We start from the raw sequence: 17,485 nt of genomic DNA on the forward strand, positions 1-17,485 counted from the left end.
AAAAAAAAAAAAAAAAAAAAACGTAAATACAGAATATTATTATTAACAGTTCAAAATGCAAAACATGGTTAAGTTTTCATCAGTCAATTTCAACATGCAAATCCTGCTTATCTTATGGGAATATTCGGGTATCACAGTCCTCAATTTGAACCTCTGACACCAAGGAAGCTCAGAGAGGAAATAGATGCCTTAACGATTAAGTTATGTATTTCATATATGAAAATATTGCTCTCATGGATACCATAGCTTCAGTGCTTAATATTTTTCTCCAGACAAGTTTTTACTTCAATCAAATCAATAAAGCTTATCAAAACTCCAGTGAAGTAAGAAACTAAAAAAGAAACCCCTACAAAGTTAAAGTAAAAAAGAGTGGTTCAAGAAGTGCTCTTTGACATCTCCACTAATCCGGGAGCATGCAAGGCATCTTCTTAACAATAGAAGTTGAATTCAAATGAAGGTGAATAGTTTAACTTGAAGAAAAAACTTACACCCTCTAATGTAGTGAATTACCATAGTAATTGAGGTAATTCTTGGTTTACTCATCAAGTTACTTTTTAATATTTTTAAATCTTTTGTTGTAAGTTCCCTACAAATAGTGGGTTTCCCTCTTGTAATCAATAATTGTTTCATTGATAATAAAGATCTTGGTTAGACTCTTGAAGAATTAGTCTCTCTTTAGGCTACACTAATTTGGTATAAGAGAGTTTCCAAGAGACAAAGTTGGTTGCTGCAGATAGACCAGGAAACTCTTGTCGACGCAGACCGCAGCAAGAGGGAGGTATGTGATTTGTGCTCATTGCCAAACAATGCACACCTAATTACAAAGAGGGACCCTCCCTTCAGAGAATAATTTTCAATAAATTTGCCTAGAATGGAATTTTGCAGCACTAGAAGTACGTTCAAGACTTGAAACTCCTATCCATAATATGGTTCACGACCAACGAAGGTGGAAGCCTCGTCAAGATGGACCGATGCTTGCAGCTGAACAAAATTTGGATGGAGGAAATCAATGAGATGAAGGGCCTCATCATACTTTGGAAAAAATTAGTTCACCCAATGGAGTATCCATGTGAGCAAAATTCAAGAAGATAAAAAATTTACCCAAACCCAAGATCTCGTATAGTAAAAGAAGTGTGAAGAAGAAACAAATTACACGAAAATTGCAAGCCATGAAATCGTGCAAGAATACTTCAAAGAATGACGAGTTACACCCAAGTGCAAGGAAAAAGAGAAAGCAAAAAGGAAGAAGCAACCAAACTTATACCCGCACATCCCAACTCAGCATCCAGTGAAACTCTGAGCACAAATGTAGTTAAAAAAGATGGCACGAATGAAGAAGGAAAAAAATGATGCTGAAACCCAAAGTATGGCCGAAGATTTTGTAAAGGGAGGAGGACGACTGCACACACGTAGAGGAAAGCAGTGTATATCGTGTGTTCTTTTCTCACCCAAAAGCTATGCGACCCCACCTAAAAACTATTAGAATGCGATGCAGTGTGCATGTTAAGAAGTGGGAAAAAACACATTTGACTTGGCACCTGCACAACTCGTTTTGACGCCCCGACAGGCACGTTTTCTGTTTATCTGCCCCAACATTTGTGCGAACCAACCCAACTTCAGCCTCTTTCTACCAACCAACAAACCTAATGCTCGAAGGACATTTTTGGAGGTCCTACAAAGAATTTGGAGGCGGAAAACGAATGTACGAGGTCACTGCTGTAACCTCAATGTGTTGCCCTCCCAAGAAAGTTTATTCCTGTTCAAGACCCAAATATTTGATATATTGACTTGGCACGTGATTCAGACATTGTCGACGTCAGATGTTCAAGCAGGTTTCCATTTAAGTGGTTTACTTGTTTACTTCTATCGTTTTGTTTTTAAAATTCCGAGAACTGAGTTTATTTTCCCTGGAGGAATAGAATTGATGTGGACGAGACAGGTAAAATGGCAAGAATAATAATAATTAATATATTGTAAAACATACAAGAGATAACAAACAGTACAACAGAGACATTGTAATGTATGTGACATCAGTACCTGTGAGTAAACGAAACAAGCAACCCAGGGAAGAGTATATCCCCAAATCCAATCATATCGAAACCACCCCAAGGATCAAAGGTGCGAGGAACCCTTAAAAGCATTGGAATGGATTCTCCACCACTATTGTCCCCTCGGGCAACCTGAAAAAGTTACAAAAGAATCCAACATAATTATGGATTAACTCCTATCTACCCCCAATTATACAGAGTAGATGCGTCAAAAATGAAAAACAGCTCCTACGGAGGACTGAACTAGTTTCGGAGGTGCTAGACTATCTTGTATAGGATCAAAATCAAACCAATCTAGATTAAACAATTGTTCCTACCTTTTTTTTTTTGTTCTTTTTAACTCTAAATTTGAGCACCCTAAATAGGTCTTAAGAGACTGAATACCATGGATCGAATTCCATTAATGCCAAAAAAACACAAGACCTTCGTGTTTATAATTCATAAATCCACAGAAAAAAAAAATACTCGAGTTTCACACACCATTTAAGAGATAGAGAATAAGAGAAGCTTTCGCATTTCGATTTGAAATGCATCATTATAAGAAAATAAGAAGGAACAATCATATTCTATCTATATCTAATACTAGACTCTTAAGCATAAGGTTGTTTAAAAAGGCAAGCTTTAGTTGGATAAATTTCAATGCAATCTTGGGAATTATAGTGTGAACTAGCTGAACATGCCCAGAGAAATGAACTAGAATTACTAAATAACTTTTGAAGTAGAAAGAAATTGCATGAGATATACAAACTAACCCCATTAATGTGTCGAATAGGTTGTTTTCAATTTAATGTTTAATAGAAATCTAACCTAATAGACTTTTTTATAAGAATCACGGTGTTCCAAATGTTGCAACTGGACCTATTACATGATCTAAGGTCAAGAAGATTCAACAAGCATTCATTTTTCATCTACAAAATTGGATAGGCTCGATTCAACCATTATTTCATGTGTTACAAGCTGATTCGATTGAGAAAGAACCATCTGGAGCTTCAGAAGTGAATATTTGCACAGTTGAAGTAGTGGATGAAGTTGCTATAAATTGCACTTGATTGATAAGTTGTTAGAATGTAGTGGGCAAAAGGGTGGGAAGTTATTTGTCAAATTAACTTCTTTTGTGGAGATTTAAAGAGAGATTTAAAGAGAGTGAGAGTAAATTATGGCCACTAACTTCTTCAGTGGACATTTGAAGAATTGAAAGTTTCTTTTATGGGAAGACTATAAATACCCACAAATAACTATGTAAAAGGCAGATTTTTTGGATGAATGAAATTGAGACTTTTACTCTTAGAAATTTAAGCATCATCTTTGTCATTTCTAAGTTTCAAGCAATTCTTGTGGTAGATTGCTTCCGAGCCATTCAATCAAGCCTTGATCAAATTCGATTCAATCAAGCCTCAATTTCTAATTCTAGCCTTATCTCTTGGTTGATCCCAAAAATAACCAAATCCTCAGGAACAGCCTCTATCTCTCTCTCTGGTTGCTAAGGAAGAGACACTTGGGAGACAGAAACACAAGACCAAATGGTTGAAAAATGGTGATATAATTTCCTATTTCTTTCATCTGATTATGCCCATTAAGAAAAAGAAAGCTAATATCTTATATATTCTATCCGGAGGGAAAATGCTCTCTTCTCCAACAAATAATTTGTATAAAGAACACCTGCGAGAAGCTTTGATATTGATATCTCAGAAGCATCCAACCAAATCCTTTAGTTCCTTTCTAACCAAATATCCAAAATAGTAGGCTTGGAAGCTTCAATCCATAATTATTTGGCTTTGAGGGGTAAAATTGGAACGCATAGTAACCGAAGGATATTCATAATCAGGCTATTTTCTTTGTGAAATAAAAGGTGGACGGGGGAGAAAGAAAGAAAAATAAAATTCTTTCTCACAAACAATATGTGGAGGAAAATCAATTTTATATTCAATTAAGGAAGCTATCCTGTACAATCTTGGTCATGCTTATTTTCTAGCTAGAGACATCCTAGGAAGATAAAACCAACAAGTAACCTTCAAATATAGTGCCACAAAGAAAGAATAGTAAACCCGAACAAGCCAAATTCTTCACATACAACAAGAGAACCCAAAACTTGGCTTAAAACAGAGGTGGCATCCAAAACATGCTACTCGAAACCCGTTCATTTCATCCTCTTACAAATATTATATCATAACATTACTTGAATTTTATTTGGAATTAAATTCTAAAGTAAATATACAAAAAAAAAAAATAATGCTTACCGCAATCATTACACTCTCATGGAAAATTACTGGTGATATGAACACCCAGAAGATGTCATAGACAAATGCACAGCAAAGAAGCACTGTTGCTACCTGAAATAATTAAGATTGTAAGGGCCTTGAAATATGAACCAAATCAATGAACTTTTTGGGATACCTTGATATTAGGTAATCGGGCCATCTGCAGGACTGTTATCATCAGGCAAATACCCTATTAAGAAGAATTAGACAAATTAAAATCGATACACTGAAATTGAGGACAAAGAGTGAAGCAGAATAGTTACAGAAAAAAACTTCGAAATGTACAAATGAGTAAAATGGGGGCAGTTCCCCTGGTAAATGTGGCTCTGCTGCTGATTTCACAATTCGATAGCTAGCTCTTGAGCTATTCCTGCCAAAATGGGTCTCTTCCTTTAGTCCTTGGCTTTGGGGGATGTAAAGCACATATTCCCTCATCATCTGATATTAGGCACATACTCTTACCATTATCCCATTCACCATTAAACGCAAGTATCCCATCATATATGTGACCACCATCTTTTCTTATTTCTTTTTTGTTATTACCCACACTCCTTTCTTCTAGATCCTAGACAGCATTGTGACAACTGATGACAACAAACCAAAGGTAAGCTCACTTTACTTTATAATCGTAGGAGTCTGGACCTTCCTTATCATGTAACTTGACTTATTATATGTGAGAACTAGCCCTGCAGCATTTGATTTCTTTTTTTCTTTTTTTTTTCATGTTCAGGAATCAAACTCCCGAGTCCCGAGGGAGTGAAGAGGAAAAGGAAACAAAAATGAAACAAAAAAACAAGCTCAACTAGGAGCATTACAGCCAAAACAGATATATAAACTTGACTAACATCATACGTGGGAACTAACCCAACAGCATTTGATATTATCTAGAAAAACCCAAAGCATTAATATCTTCATTAGGAAACCACTAAAGGTAAAACTCGCAATCTTAAAGACAAATAATCTAGTTTACAGCTTACCAAGTTGGCCATGTTGCAATCTTAGAGACAAATAATCTAGTTTACAGCTTACCAAGTTGGCCATTAGTCGATACGGAGGAAATTAACAGTCCTTGAAAGAAAACTAAATAGATTTTTCACTCGAATTAAATGCACACTTAAGGTTACAATCAGAATAAACATGCAAGCATGCGTTCTGCTTGATAACTCCTCATCCCACTAATGTTGTAAAATGTACATGAAACGTGAACAAAAAATAGAAGGGTAAAAGGAAAAGCTTCCAAATAAATTTAAGGACAAAAATGAAAGAAGCTAATCGGGAAACAAAGAGAAGACATAAAATCTTCAGAAAAAAATACTTAGAAACCAAGATATTATTTACTCAAACAAAGAAAAAATGACTAATTTCACCCTCTGTTCAATTGAAATCAACCAGTAGAACGGGTCACAATTTCATACCTGATCGATTATGAAAATTTTAATTATATCAATATTTAACCCTCCACTCACTTGTGAACTTGAAAATTTGTAAAAGATCCAACAAATAATTAATTGGGAAGGAAATACCATTACAAAAGTTCGAACATAGGACCTCTTGCTTTGATACCATGTTCAATTCTCAATCAATCCTAAAGTTTAAATGGATGGATTATGCTCAATTTAATTATATCAATAATTAAATATACGTTAAATCACCAATCAACTCAAAAGCTTAAATTAATGAATTACAATAAATTTATATCACTAAATTTTTAATACTCTCCATCACTTAAGGCTTAAAAATGTGTAGAAGACCTAAAAAGTGGAATTCAATATTAATTAGGAAGGAAATAATATTCAAAGAGTTTAAATACAGGATCTCTTGCTCTGATATCATATTAAATCACCAGTTAACCTAAAAACTTAAGCTAATTAATTACAATAAATACTTTTATCAACTTTAATATTTTTACCAATTTGAATTCAAATGATTTCTCATCTCCAAATAAAAAAAGAAAGTAGATATACATGGCCTTTTGTTTCCAAAAATACCCATGAAAGAACTCTCCCATCTCCATCATTGATTAATTAGAAGAACTTAAAAAAATAAAATAAAATAAATAATAAAGTAGAAAGTATACTTACAAGAACATTTTGACCAACCCAAGAATATGATGCACGCCGATTCAGAGCCCAAACGACTGCAAAAGTTATGGAACAAAGCAGCACAACAAGTGAAAGCACAGAGATCTCCCCTACTAAAGGCAAATTCAGAGTCTTCTGCCCACAACTTTTGCCTTTTCTGCTTAATAAATTATAGAGACAAGAAAAATTATAGAATGAAATTCATAAAAAATTTAGCAGGAAGAAATATGCAAGCAAGCATACCTTAATAACAGTCCTAATATACAGGAATGCATACCCTGAAAGATACACATTTACAAACTATCAAAGACATTTAAGTGACCACATTGCTGTAAAATATCAATGTGCAATATAAAGCCACACAAAATGACCACCGGTTGAAAAGAAAATATTTGCATGGAATGGACAGAAACTAATCTGATAAAAACGACTAAGCTATCCCACAGTAAAGCCTTGTCAAGAATAAAATTCAAGTGGATATGCATAAATCGTGCATGCACAAAAGCAACAGCTGCAAGTATTAGAGAAGTCCAATTTATAAAACAATGGTTGGTTTTTTCCATTTATAAGATCGTCCATTATCCTGATTTCATGACCGAAATTACCTTCTTAACAGATGGTGGTTTCAGTCTGACCTAGAACTTTTTGTACTACATTCGAAAGTTAAAAAAGAAAAATTATTTATGAAACAATTTATTAACAAATAAAATTGCCTTCTGAACAAACAAATACCTATTTATCAAATAATAAGACAGGCAGAAATTGGAGAAATGCACAAACGCTACAAGATCACAACTGTAGAAGTAAATGTAACAAAAATAACAGCGTAGCTCTCAAATGTAGATTCTTTCATGCTCCATTCTTCTCAGACAATAAATAAATATATGAAATTATAATCCTTGCTGGAGAAAATGTGAGGTTACACCCAAGGCTGAGGATCAATCAGGAAAAGAAACTATATTTCCAAAATTATGCTCATTTTCCTTGGAACAAAAAATTATTATCCTAGTTTATCACAGTTGTCAAAATATACATGCAATGTTATTGTCATTACCTCAACACCACCAATGCAGAACATAACAATCAACAGCCAAACGAACCAAGAAGACATAAAGAAATATAGCAGCACCAAGAAACTAGATGCTGTAATGACAAATACTACTGCACTCTTTGCATTAATATCGAGTGTTTCATCATCAAAGTCATCTTTGGCTGCTTCACGACTGGAAGATTCCTGGTGGAAAAAAAAAAAAAGGAGCTGTTCGTAAGATTGGAACAAAGCATAATTTCCAGAGAAAAAGGAAATCATTCCAGAAGAAGAAGATCTAACCAAGTGAAAGGTAGAAATATAAAATGAATACGACGGAAAAACAATTCATATCCTTCAAGTCCACACTTAAGCTACAAATTTCATAGTGACGTGCAATCTACAAATACAGACGGTAGATTTTTCAATCTAGAGTAACCTGGAAACAAATATTCATTCCCCAGCAAAGCAACCTACGGATACTAGGCATGATTTGCAGAAAAACATGAAGAAAATAAAACAAAAACTGAGTACTCATTCAGATGCATAATTTTGACATCAATCAGAGCCCAAATTATGGATAAAAAAGTAATCGAATTATCAAAAATTTCTTTACATCTAGATGCAGTATTTTGTTCTCCCACAACGAAATACTATGAGTGCACCTTCGCTGATAATTCATTATAGCGCTCCTCAGTCTGCTCGGCAGTGATCTCAGGCCAAAGTGCAGCACATGCAACTGTTCCAACAGCCATCATCCACAAAAACACAACAGAGAAGTCCACAATTGGACGCTTTGGCGCATATAATAGAAGTTCCACTGTAAAGACAAGTAGAACTTGACACGTTATTGGAAAACAATAGTTACCAACAAAATAATTATTTGAGTGTCACGAAATGCAGTTATGATTCATAACTTTGCTTTCCACAGAGTATTTACTTATGTTAGATTCTCTAGTAGTTCTTCAGTGTTTTCAAGGTGACGAAGGCAAAGAAGAGAAGAAAAAGGAGAAGTAATTATTCACCTCTCGTGGTCTTTAATTCTCATGGTGGTTGATAGCTTCCATAAATAAACCTAAGTATTCCCTTCTTAGAAAATTAAACCCAACGTATTCACCCTTCAAAAAACATATCCTTCTCTTATTATAGTGCCCAAATTTTGCCTTAGGTAGTTTGCCTCCTTGGCCAACCAAGGCAAGATTTATGAGTTCTTTGCTCCTTGAGAAATTACTAAAATGTCAGGGTACTTAATTCAAGTGAGGAACAATATATCACCCCCAACTCGATAAGCAAACAATGGTTGATAGTTATGGTTTGAAAACCAATTTAATATCCTAAACAACCACTACCAATCCTAAACGATGGGCTCAATGGATAGCTTAGACAGAGTTCGATTAAGCAGCATCTCTAATCATACTTCATACTTCCATTCAGATGACTTCTTTTTAAGGTGTTGTATGGCCATGCCCCTACTTCTACCCTTCTAGACATAGTTATGGCACCTGTAACAGGGCACCTCGCCCAAATTCCTCAGAAAATTGGTTCTAAAATCAGTGGCCATTTCAAATATCCCAAGGGTTTAGAGCCGGCTGGCCTCTTATTTTGCAGGATTCAAGTCAATCATTTAGGCATATTTATCTATATATACACACAATAGAACCATCTTTTAGCTTAAGGTTTAATCTTAAATATAACATACCAAGTAAGCAAGAACACATACAGATCATGTTTTTCAATGAACTTTGAATCTGCATAAATAGAAAGGCTCACCTCTCTTTCCGTCAGTTATTAATTTGGTAAGAGCATCTCCACTGGACTTGGGAAGCATCACAACAGGAATTGAAATATTGAGAGCGATGTCTTTTTCAGGGCAGACCATCTTGTAAAGATCTAAATCAACAGAGAAACAGTTTCCAAATTCATTATCTAAAAATAAGTTGATCAACCCATCAGAACATGAAGCCTGTTAACTTCTCTACATATATAAATTACATTTATAGATTCCTCAACCAAGCATTATAAACATAGATGGAGAGTTAAAAGTACTCATGCTAAACTACAGCTCTTATTCTTTATTGCATTTTTTTTTCTTTTCTTTTTTTTTAAGGAAAAAAGCAGACTTTTGTTGAGAAAAAATAAAAGAAAATATGGGCATATAGTTCTTTATTCATTAAGATGACAGACATAATGCTTCTACTAGCATTAGAAAAATATATCATGGGCAGAAAACAACATGTAATGACAGCAGGGGAAAATAAAATAAAATTTGTGGTCGACGAAAACACGCAAGAATTCCGGCGAGGCACCGGAATTCTCGCACCCAACTCGGTCTCACTCCCTCCCGACACTCCTGCTTCACCAAGACAACACCAAAAACGCCTCTCATCCTCTGCCATACGCTCCAGACGCCCAGCAAGGGAGAAACACAGAGGAAACGAGCGAGAGAGAGAGAAATCCAAAGAAAATCCGGCGAGCCCAACCAGAGAAACTCGATGTCCACACTGTTCCAAACAACCCCCAAAACTCTTACCACACACTCCAAAGCCTACCTACAAGGAAAAATAAGAGAAAAGAGCGAGAGAGAGAACAGGAAAGAGAGAGAAAACCCATTGCAAGTCGCCGGCAAGATCTAAAGGTTTGGGAAGTTGGGAAAAATGGAACGAATCTACATTCTTAGGCACTCAATCAGACCAGTGACGTCATGAGGTTGGAAGGTACACCGAAATATAGCCACGGCGGTCGAGAAACCATTGAAAACGTCATCGAATTGGAGGAGAGATGATAAGGCAACCCTAATTCTCAACCTAACGATCCAAGCTTTTATTGAAGCAAGAACCCTTGAATCAAAGAAATTAACACCTCCTTATACAAAATTCGGATCAACCAAGAGATCAGGCTAAAATTAGATTACCTCTTACGATCAAAGAGTTAGAAGTAAGATTTGAAACCTTGTTCTTAATTGAGTCACTCCACAATCAAACTTGATCAAAGCTTGATTGAATGGCTTGGATGCAATCTACCCCAAGAATTGCATGAAACTTAGAAGTGGAAAAGATGATGCTCGGATTTCTAAGGAGGAAAGTCTCAACTAGAGAGATCGATTTCATTCATCACAAATCTGATTTTTAACTAGTAATTTGTGGGTATTTATAGTCTCCCCACAAAAGAAGTTAGTGGCCAGGATTTAATCTTGATCCCCTTAAATCTCCACAAAAGACGAAGTCAATTTGACCATTACAAACTTTATGAAATTTAAAAATAAATAAAGTTTTCTAACAACTCATAAAATGATGCTTGCAACTTCATCTGCTACTTCAACCATGCACATATTCACTTCTGAAGCTCCAAATGGTCCTTCCTTAATCGAATCAGCTGCTAATACATGAAATGATGGTTGAACTAAGTCTATCCAATTTTGTAGATGAAGAATGAATGCTTGTTGAATCTTCTTGGCCTTGGATCGTGTAATAGATCCAGTGGAGGAAAAATCGTGAAATCTCGGGTGAAGAAGACGAAGTCCGTGGATCCAAGTCGTATCCGGATCGGATACCCAACCGACAACCCTATATCCAAATCTCTCTATTCACGGCCCAATTACCTTCGGGCTAAGCCTACGACAAAAACACGGCCTGAAGACACACCCAAAGCCCAATCACACTCCTCAGCCCATTCGCGTGTCTGCAACCCAATAGCGATCAAACGCCTGCAGCCCACACCAAATTTCTCGAGGCCTAGTTACAACCCAATACACACAGCCAGCCCAGGCGAACTGCAGCAGCTGTGACCCGTGTCACAATCGCATTCTTACAGTAGCAGGACAGTGATTTTGCGGTACTTGTTCTAACCAAGCGAACAAGTCAGCCATGAGAAATTCGGACGTCACAGACAATGTCGGCATATGTTCGGGCCTCGAGTCACGTTGGGAGAAAATGTTTAGAAAACGTGAGCGAGGAAATACATTTGAAAACGATTTGAAGAATTGAAGAAAGCAACATTATATAACTAAACAAATATAGAAATACCACGGTTTAAATAGCATATAACTCAGGGAAGGAAGTAGTGACTACTAGTCATATCCCCCTATAGTACATTTTGGGGCATTTTAGCCCTGCCGGGTGTAGACATGGTTTTGGTGAACGGTCATACACCCCCGTATTAACCCAACATAAAATGGTAAAGACCTATCTAGGATGAAAGCATGTAAAAGGGGTTTGGAACGGGCATGCAACCATGGACAACACATCTTGGACAAGCAAGACCAGGACATCCATACAGCCATAAGTACGTCTTGGACAAGCATGATCGTAATAACCTATGACCCGCGAGCCACTCCTTGACCCGAAGCCGCGTGCACACGCATCGGCCTTCTATTGCGCCACGTGTCACCACCTGCAAAGAGCAGCCCTTCGACTCAATTGTCTTAGACGGTTCAGCTTGGCTCCGCGGCTCGAATTCGGCTCCTTCAGCTCGGTAAAGGGAAAAATAGCCATTTTTCACCGTTCTTACCCTCCCAAACCTAGTTTTGACCCTAAATAAGGTAATTGAGGTCATTATAATGTCTTATTTCACAAATTAAGTTGAATTTATGTTAGAATTGTGAAATACTAACGAAAGGCGATGAACGACCTAATAGAAAACGACAATCGGCGATAGTTTGGAGCACTTTCGAGGAACGGGAGCTAATATACTCGACTTAGGGAGAACGCTGGCTAAGGTCAACCATGTAAGTGGCTATACCATCGTTGGTTATAATTGTGGGTTGTATGATGACATGTGCTCGTGGCTTCACACGTGTCATAGGCCGTATATGCAAACTATTATGAAATGATATGTAAATGTTATGCAATGCGATTGTTACGCTGTATTTGATGAACTGATATGCTTTATGATATGTTATGTTAGATATGGCATGTGGACGACATGCTCGGGATTATTATGTGATTGTTATGATATATGATACGATATATGCACGATATGGATTATTATATTTGAAAGCATGAAAACGTTATGATATGATCGATATGTGACATGAATGATATGCTATGATTAACATGCAAAACTACAAACTAGCATGAAATACAACCCCGACATACGTATGAGAAGTATGAGAAATGTTATGAGAAATGGTATGAAAACAATATGATATGAACTAGACACTAACGGGGTTGTACTAATGATAATTAAAATGGAAAAATGTTGGGACCTCATGCATTATTGTGTGCTCATGCATCGGGGGATACCCCTATTTCTTCACGATAGTACGGACGCGTACACTACTAGCAGGTAACATTCATTATGTTTGTCATAATCCTGTCGTGACATCAACAGCTACCAAAGAATGCTCGCCAGACAAGAAAGTACCCCAAGAGGTGTGCGAACCGACTGGTGGGTCCATACTAGCACATGTGGACCGTATGTAGGGAAATTAAGTACACATCCAAGTTGCTCGTTAAGAAAGCCGCCGTAGGAAAATAGACTATTATGATAGGTCCCATGCATGAAACTCTATGTGTTTGCATTTAACCCCGATAGGGGAGGTCGCTTACTGAGTATTTCTTAAAATACTCAAGCCATGTGCTACTCTACTTTTTAGGTAAAGGCAAGGCTCCTCTGTTCGGCTGACGGTGGCATCGCAACTACGAGACCGTGGCACATGCTTAGGATAGTTTCGTATTTAAGTATTAATAGACTATAGGTTAGCATAGGTTAATTGCATTTCCATTTAGTGGCATATAGGTTAGTATAGGACATTTTATTTTGGATTGTTTTTCTTTTTATTTCAATTTGTATTAGTTTGTTGAAGGGCCTTAAATGAAGCAGGCAAGACTAAGGTTAATTTTATTATAAAGTTTAAATTGAATTATTGCCGCATTAAATGTTCATGATATGTATACAGTAGCAACCTTAGGTTAAGTAAAAAATTTAGGGTCGATACACAACATGAAAAAAATGCAAAGTCTAAATAAAAGTAATATATGAGAAGACGTTCATACATTCAAGATTAAGAAATTTCCATGACTTGAACATACTGCATGGTCGTGAAAGTTTCTCTTCAAATTTTACACTAGTTTAAAAAGCTCTGTCCAACCAAGCAAGTTATGTCAGGGTTAAGGATATAACAAATACATAAAAATGTCAGAGAGAGAGAGAAAGAGAGAGAGTATTTATCTTATATTTTTTACTTCTAAATAAAGTATACTCAATGTTGAAGAAAAAACAGAAAGTTCGAACTTAATAGTGGGGGAAAAACAAAAAGAAAGCTAAGAAAGAGAAAACCAAAAAGTATACAGGTTGTAAGTCTATGACTTGTGCTTTGAGAAAATACTGTCGATGTGTAATACCCAAAAGACGAGAAATCAGAGTATTAGATTATATTCAAGCAACATGGTACTGCTATTCTATTAGTTTAGGTATCATTTTCCTCACAAAGACCGTGATGGCTAAAGATTGCTGCGGCAGAAGTCACCCCTAGTTAAGTGAAATCTGTGACAAATCCTCCAACTATTTATGAATAGCTTACATTACCAGCCATAAACTCCTGGTAAAAGTTATCTCTAATGGTCACAGTCGCTCCTTATGTCCATAAACAATCAAGGAAAAGATTAATTAACAGGCGCTGTAAAGCAGGCAGACACAACAAGCCCACACTACAGAATCCATAAAGCAAAAAGTAATTTGGTGAAGTCATGGCTTATTAGTTCCATGAAAGGTAAAAGAAGAATGGATTTTTCCACTGTCTTGGCACTGTTCTTTTTTGAAATTAGACAGATATGTTTCATTGAGGCTAGAATTGATAGTGGCATTCCTAAAAATTTCATTGAACACATCTTGAGGGTTCCATGACTTTTTAGGGAATTCATCCGTGAAGCCATCTGGTCCAAGGGATCTTGGAGCCCAAATCCTTTAATGCCTTATAAATCTCATCCTCAAAAAAAAAGGAACTTCCAAGGTATTTATGTGTAGGTCCTATATAGGACTCCAATCATTGATGTTAGGCAAAAATCTCCGTTCTTTCTACCTTCATGAAGAGCTTGGAAAGGAAATCCACAAACTTGGTGTCAATAGCAGCAGCATTAACTAAACTCACCCCTCTTTTCGTAGTATCCTTCAATCAAAGTCAGTCTAAATTATTTAAGCTTTGGGATGAAACTATGCCCGGGTCAATCTATCAAAAGGGTTTGATTCCACCAAGTTCATAAAAGTTGTACATAGGAGTGGTGAGATGGTCGACATTGTTGAATTTTAAAGCAGCATGATTGGGTAGTGATTAGAGGCAATACGAGTAAATATCGATCAAACCATAGCATTTTCAAACTTGTGCATGCAACTGTAAGTAGTTAAAAGTTGATCGATGAGAATCCTGACTTGACTATTTGACCAGGTATATTTCCCATTCACAAGAGGAAGATCAATCAACTAAACGGATTCAATAAATCTGTTAAAGACCAATATGCCTCAAGCAAGTGGCTTGTGGTTGGATTTTGCATAGAACCTCCTGGTTATGTTGAAATGACCCCAATAACCTAATTTGGTTCAATAGAGCAAATAGATCAATGAGCTATGATCTCTCAATTGAGAATTTGGTCCAAAATTCCTGTAATCCATAGTCGAAACTGTCAACCAATGAAAGGTTAAGGATAAGGATATCTTCCAAAATGTTAAAGATTAACTTGTTCCACATGATGAGAATACAACCCAATGATCTGATGGTGTCCAAGGAAAACCAAACAATATGGCGGGAGCTCCAAATGAATGAACTTAATAAACTGGCAGTCAATGGAGGAAAACTTTTTTTCCTAGGAAATTTTGTTCTTAAAGGAAGTCCTTTTATACGAACTCTCTTCATCCATGGTCCAAGCCTTCTTATGATCCCAATTTCTCTGTTAGGACCTGTCTATGGTTTGCGATGGAAAATAAACTTCTGTAGGACAGTGTTAAGGATTAGGCAAGAGGGAAGAACGGTCAGTGGTTGACTTTTTAATGGCCAAGTGAAGAGAGGATAGTTCAGTGTCTTGGGGTTTGAAAGCGGTGGATAAAGATGGCAGGGAGGGGGGATGAAGAAGGGGGATAATTAGTTGGTGAGCCTTCAACCAAATTGGAGAAGGGGATGGTAGAAGATCGTCAACGTTTGGATCTGGTTTGTGAGAGAACATTGATTATTTTGAAGTAGTAGATAGGTGAGCACGATTGTTATGGATGAAAATTGGCTTAAGAGATGGATCTGGCAAAAAAGTTGTTGGGTCAAGTAGGGGAAAATAGGTGATGGGTTAGGTAAGAATGGTAGTGCGATCTCGGTCATGGGTTTTTTACATGGGTCTGATAAGAGAGGGGGAGGTTGTGTTGGCTTGAGCAGATAATGATGTTGTGAGCTGAGACGAGTTGAGTACACATTGGTGTTGAATGATTGAGGAGAAGAACAAGATAGGGTAGGAGGCAATTCAGATGAAGGGGGAAGGATTGTAGAAGTTCAATAAGATTAGCCTCTGCAACAAGTACCAAAGAATGATCAGTTTTGATAGCTCGATGGAACGGCTGAATAGTTTGCACATGGGTAACTTTCCTTGATGTTCCTCTGTTAAGAGAGGACTCACAAGCAGCATGCGTGTCAACAGCTTCCTTTGTCAATGGTGGTGGTCTTCCATGGATACCATCCAAGTAACCAATGGAGTAATCAGCGTCAAAAAAATGGTTGAACATAGACCAAGGTTGGAGATGCTAATGATGATGCGAGGGCTGGGAGAAACCCCTTCTTATTTTCTTTAACCATTGACCTTCACCATATCCATTCGAGAGAGTCTTGTTGGTTGTCTAAATGTGGCCATCACATCACCCCTCGACTTTCTTGAAGGTATCAGATGATCATTTATCCATCAGTAGGTTTCTAACTCTAATCCATTCCTCATAAGAGGGCATTTGGGGAAGAACTTTGAGATAGGTGTCTATAGTCCATTTTTCAAACTGCACTTCGAAAAAACCCACCTTATACAACCCCTTTATATTGCATGATATTTTCTCCTGTTCTTTGTCTTCACGGCAAGGAGATCCCTATCAGGTTGAATGGGGCTTATAGACCCAAAATCAAATACCTTGAAGTGCTCTTAAAATATCATACTAGTCACTGTGGAAGTGTTCGCAAAAGATAATAACAGAAGAATTTGGGTACTATCCGTATGTATTGTATTTAAAGAAGAGAGAGGAAATGCTACCATCTGTCTCTATTGTCACCCACCAGTTATACGAACTTATTTAAACCTCCATTTGCTCCCAATTTCGGTATTTCGGCAAAATGGCCCTTTCTATTCAAGATTTTTTCCACCCAAAGCATGTATTTAGTAAGGCAGCATTCCATGAAAAAATTTTGGTTTAGGGGGGCAGCAATAAGGTCAGAAAAACACAATGAAAGCCATGGTTGAAATTCAAACTTAAACGACAGGGTGTGTCCAAATTGTTTTTCCTACAAAAATAAATGTATTTGAAAACACATGCACAAACTCTATTGCATTTTCTAATAGCTTGCCCCTATTCATTGGAAGTTTTTCTAACACCTTCTAGATCCAAGACCCTATCTACCCTTAAGTTAAATCTAGAAGACTAAAATATCTACTATGCACCCAACATAAAATTGCATAGTTGTAGTAAGATGTCAACCTTCTTTGTCATTTATTATCAACAGGGCTGCAGCGCCCCCTGCCTGTGCAACTACTGCCTTATTTGTGAAGTCGCATTCACCACGTATAGACAAGGCAATTGCTCCAGATAGCTGCAGAGAGAATGTGGTAAATTATAAGCATTAATAACTAGGGAAGACACGAGAGCGATGTCACATCAATTAAGGACAGTAAAGTAAAACACACAAAAATGTATTTATGTCTAAAAGGTTTATCTCAAAAAACTGAAAGGGCAAAGAAGTCCGATTAAATCAATTAGCTAATTAATTTCAAATAACGTATGAAATCATGAAAACATATGCAACCACAATAACAAGTTTAATTTAAAATATAAAAATAAAAATAAAGAATATGCTCCATGACCAGAACACCTGAGTAGTTCTAGACTAGATAAGTCCACGAG

At 36.7% G+C, this 17,485-nt stretch overlaps 2 protein-coding genes across 3 annotated transcripts in view; both read right to left on the reverse strand.

Annotated features, from left to right (window-relative positions):
• LOC111488654 (probable inactive purple acid phosphatase 29) overlaps positions 1 to 17,485 on the reverse strand; it is a 421,893-nt gene that overhangs the window by 33,047 nt on the left and 371,361 nt on the right. The window lies entirely within an intron of this gene.
• The window catches only part of LOC111488610 (signal peptide peptidase-like 5), a 28,039-nt gene that overhangs the window by 3,090 nt on the left and 7,464 nt on the right, over positions 1 to 17,485 (reverse strand). For both annotated transcript variants that reach the window (XR_002719226.1, XM_023136455.1), the window contains exons 3-11: positions 17,063 to 17,174; positions 9,185 to 9,304; positions 8,080 to 8,234; positions 7,442 to 7,621; positions 6,631 to 6,665; positions 6,388 to 6,544; positions 4,443 to 4,496; positions 4,286 to 4,378; positions 2,038 to 2,180 (exon numbers count right to left, since the gene is read on the reverse strand). Coding sequence is in view for 1 of the 2 variants with exons in the window: in XM_023136455.1 (XP_022992223.1) it covers positions 2,038 to 2,180; positions 4,286 to 4,378; positions 4,443 to 4,496; positions 6,388 to 6,544; positions 6,631 to 6,665; positions 7,442 to 7,621; positions 8,080 to 8,234; positions 9,185 to 9,304; positions 17,063 to 17,174 (1,049 nt within the window). In the remaining variant the exon portion in view is untranslated. The remainder of the gene's footprint in view (positions 1 to 2,037; positions 2,181 to 4,285; positions 4,379 to 4,442; positions 4,497 to 6,387; positions 6,545 to 6,630; positions 6,666 to 7,441; positions 7,622 to 8,079; positions 8,235 to 9,184; positions 9,305 to 17,062; positions 17,175 to 17,485) is intronic.

The sequence above is a fragment of the Cucurbita maxima genome, unplaced genomic scaffold, assembly GCF_002738345.1.
Source record: "Cucurbita maxima cultivar Rimu unplaced genomic scaffold, Cmax_1.0 Cma_Scf00013, whole genome shotgun sequence".
In the NCBI taxonomy this organism is placed as follows: domain Eukaryota; kingdom Viridiplantae; phylum Streptophyta; class Magnoliopsida; order Cucurbitales; family Cucurbitaceae; genus Cucurbita; species Cucurbita maxima.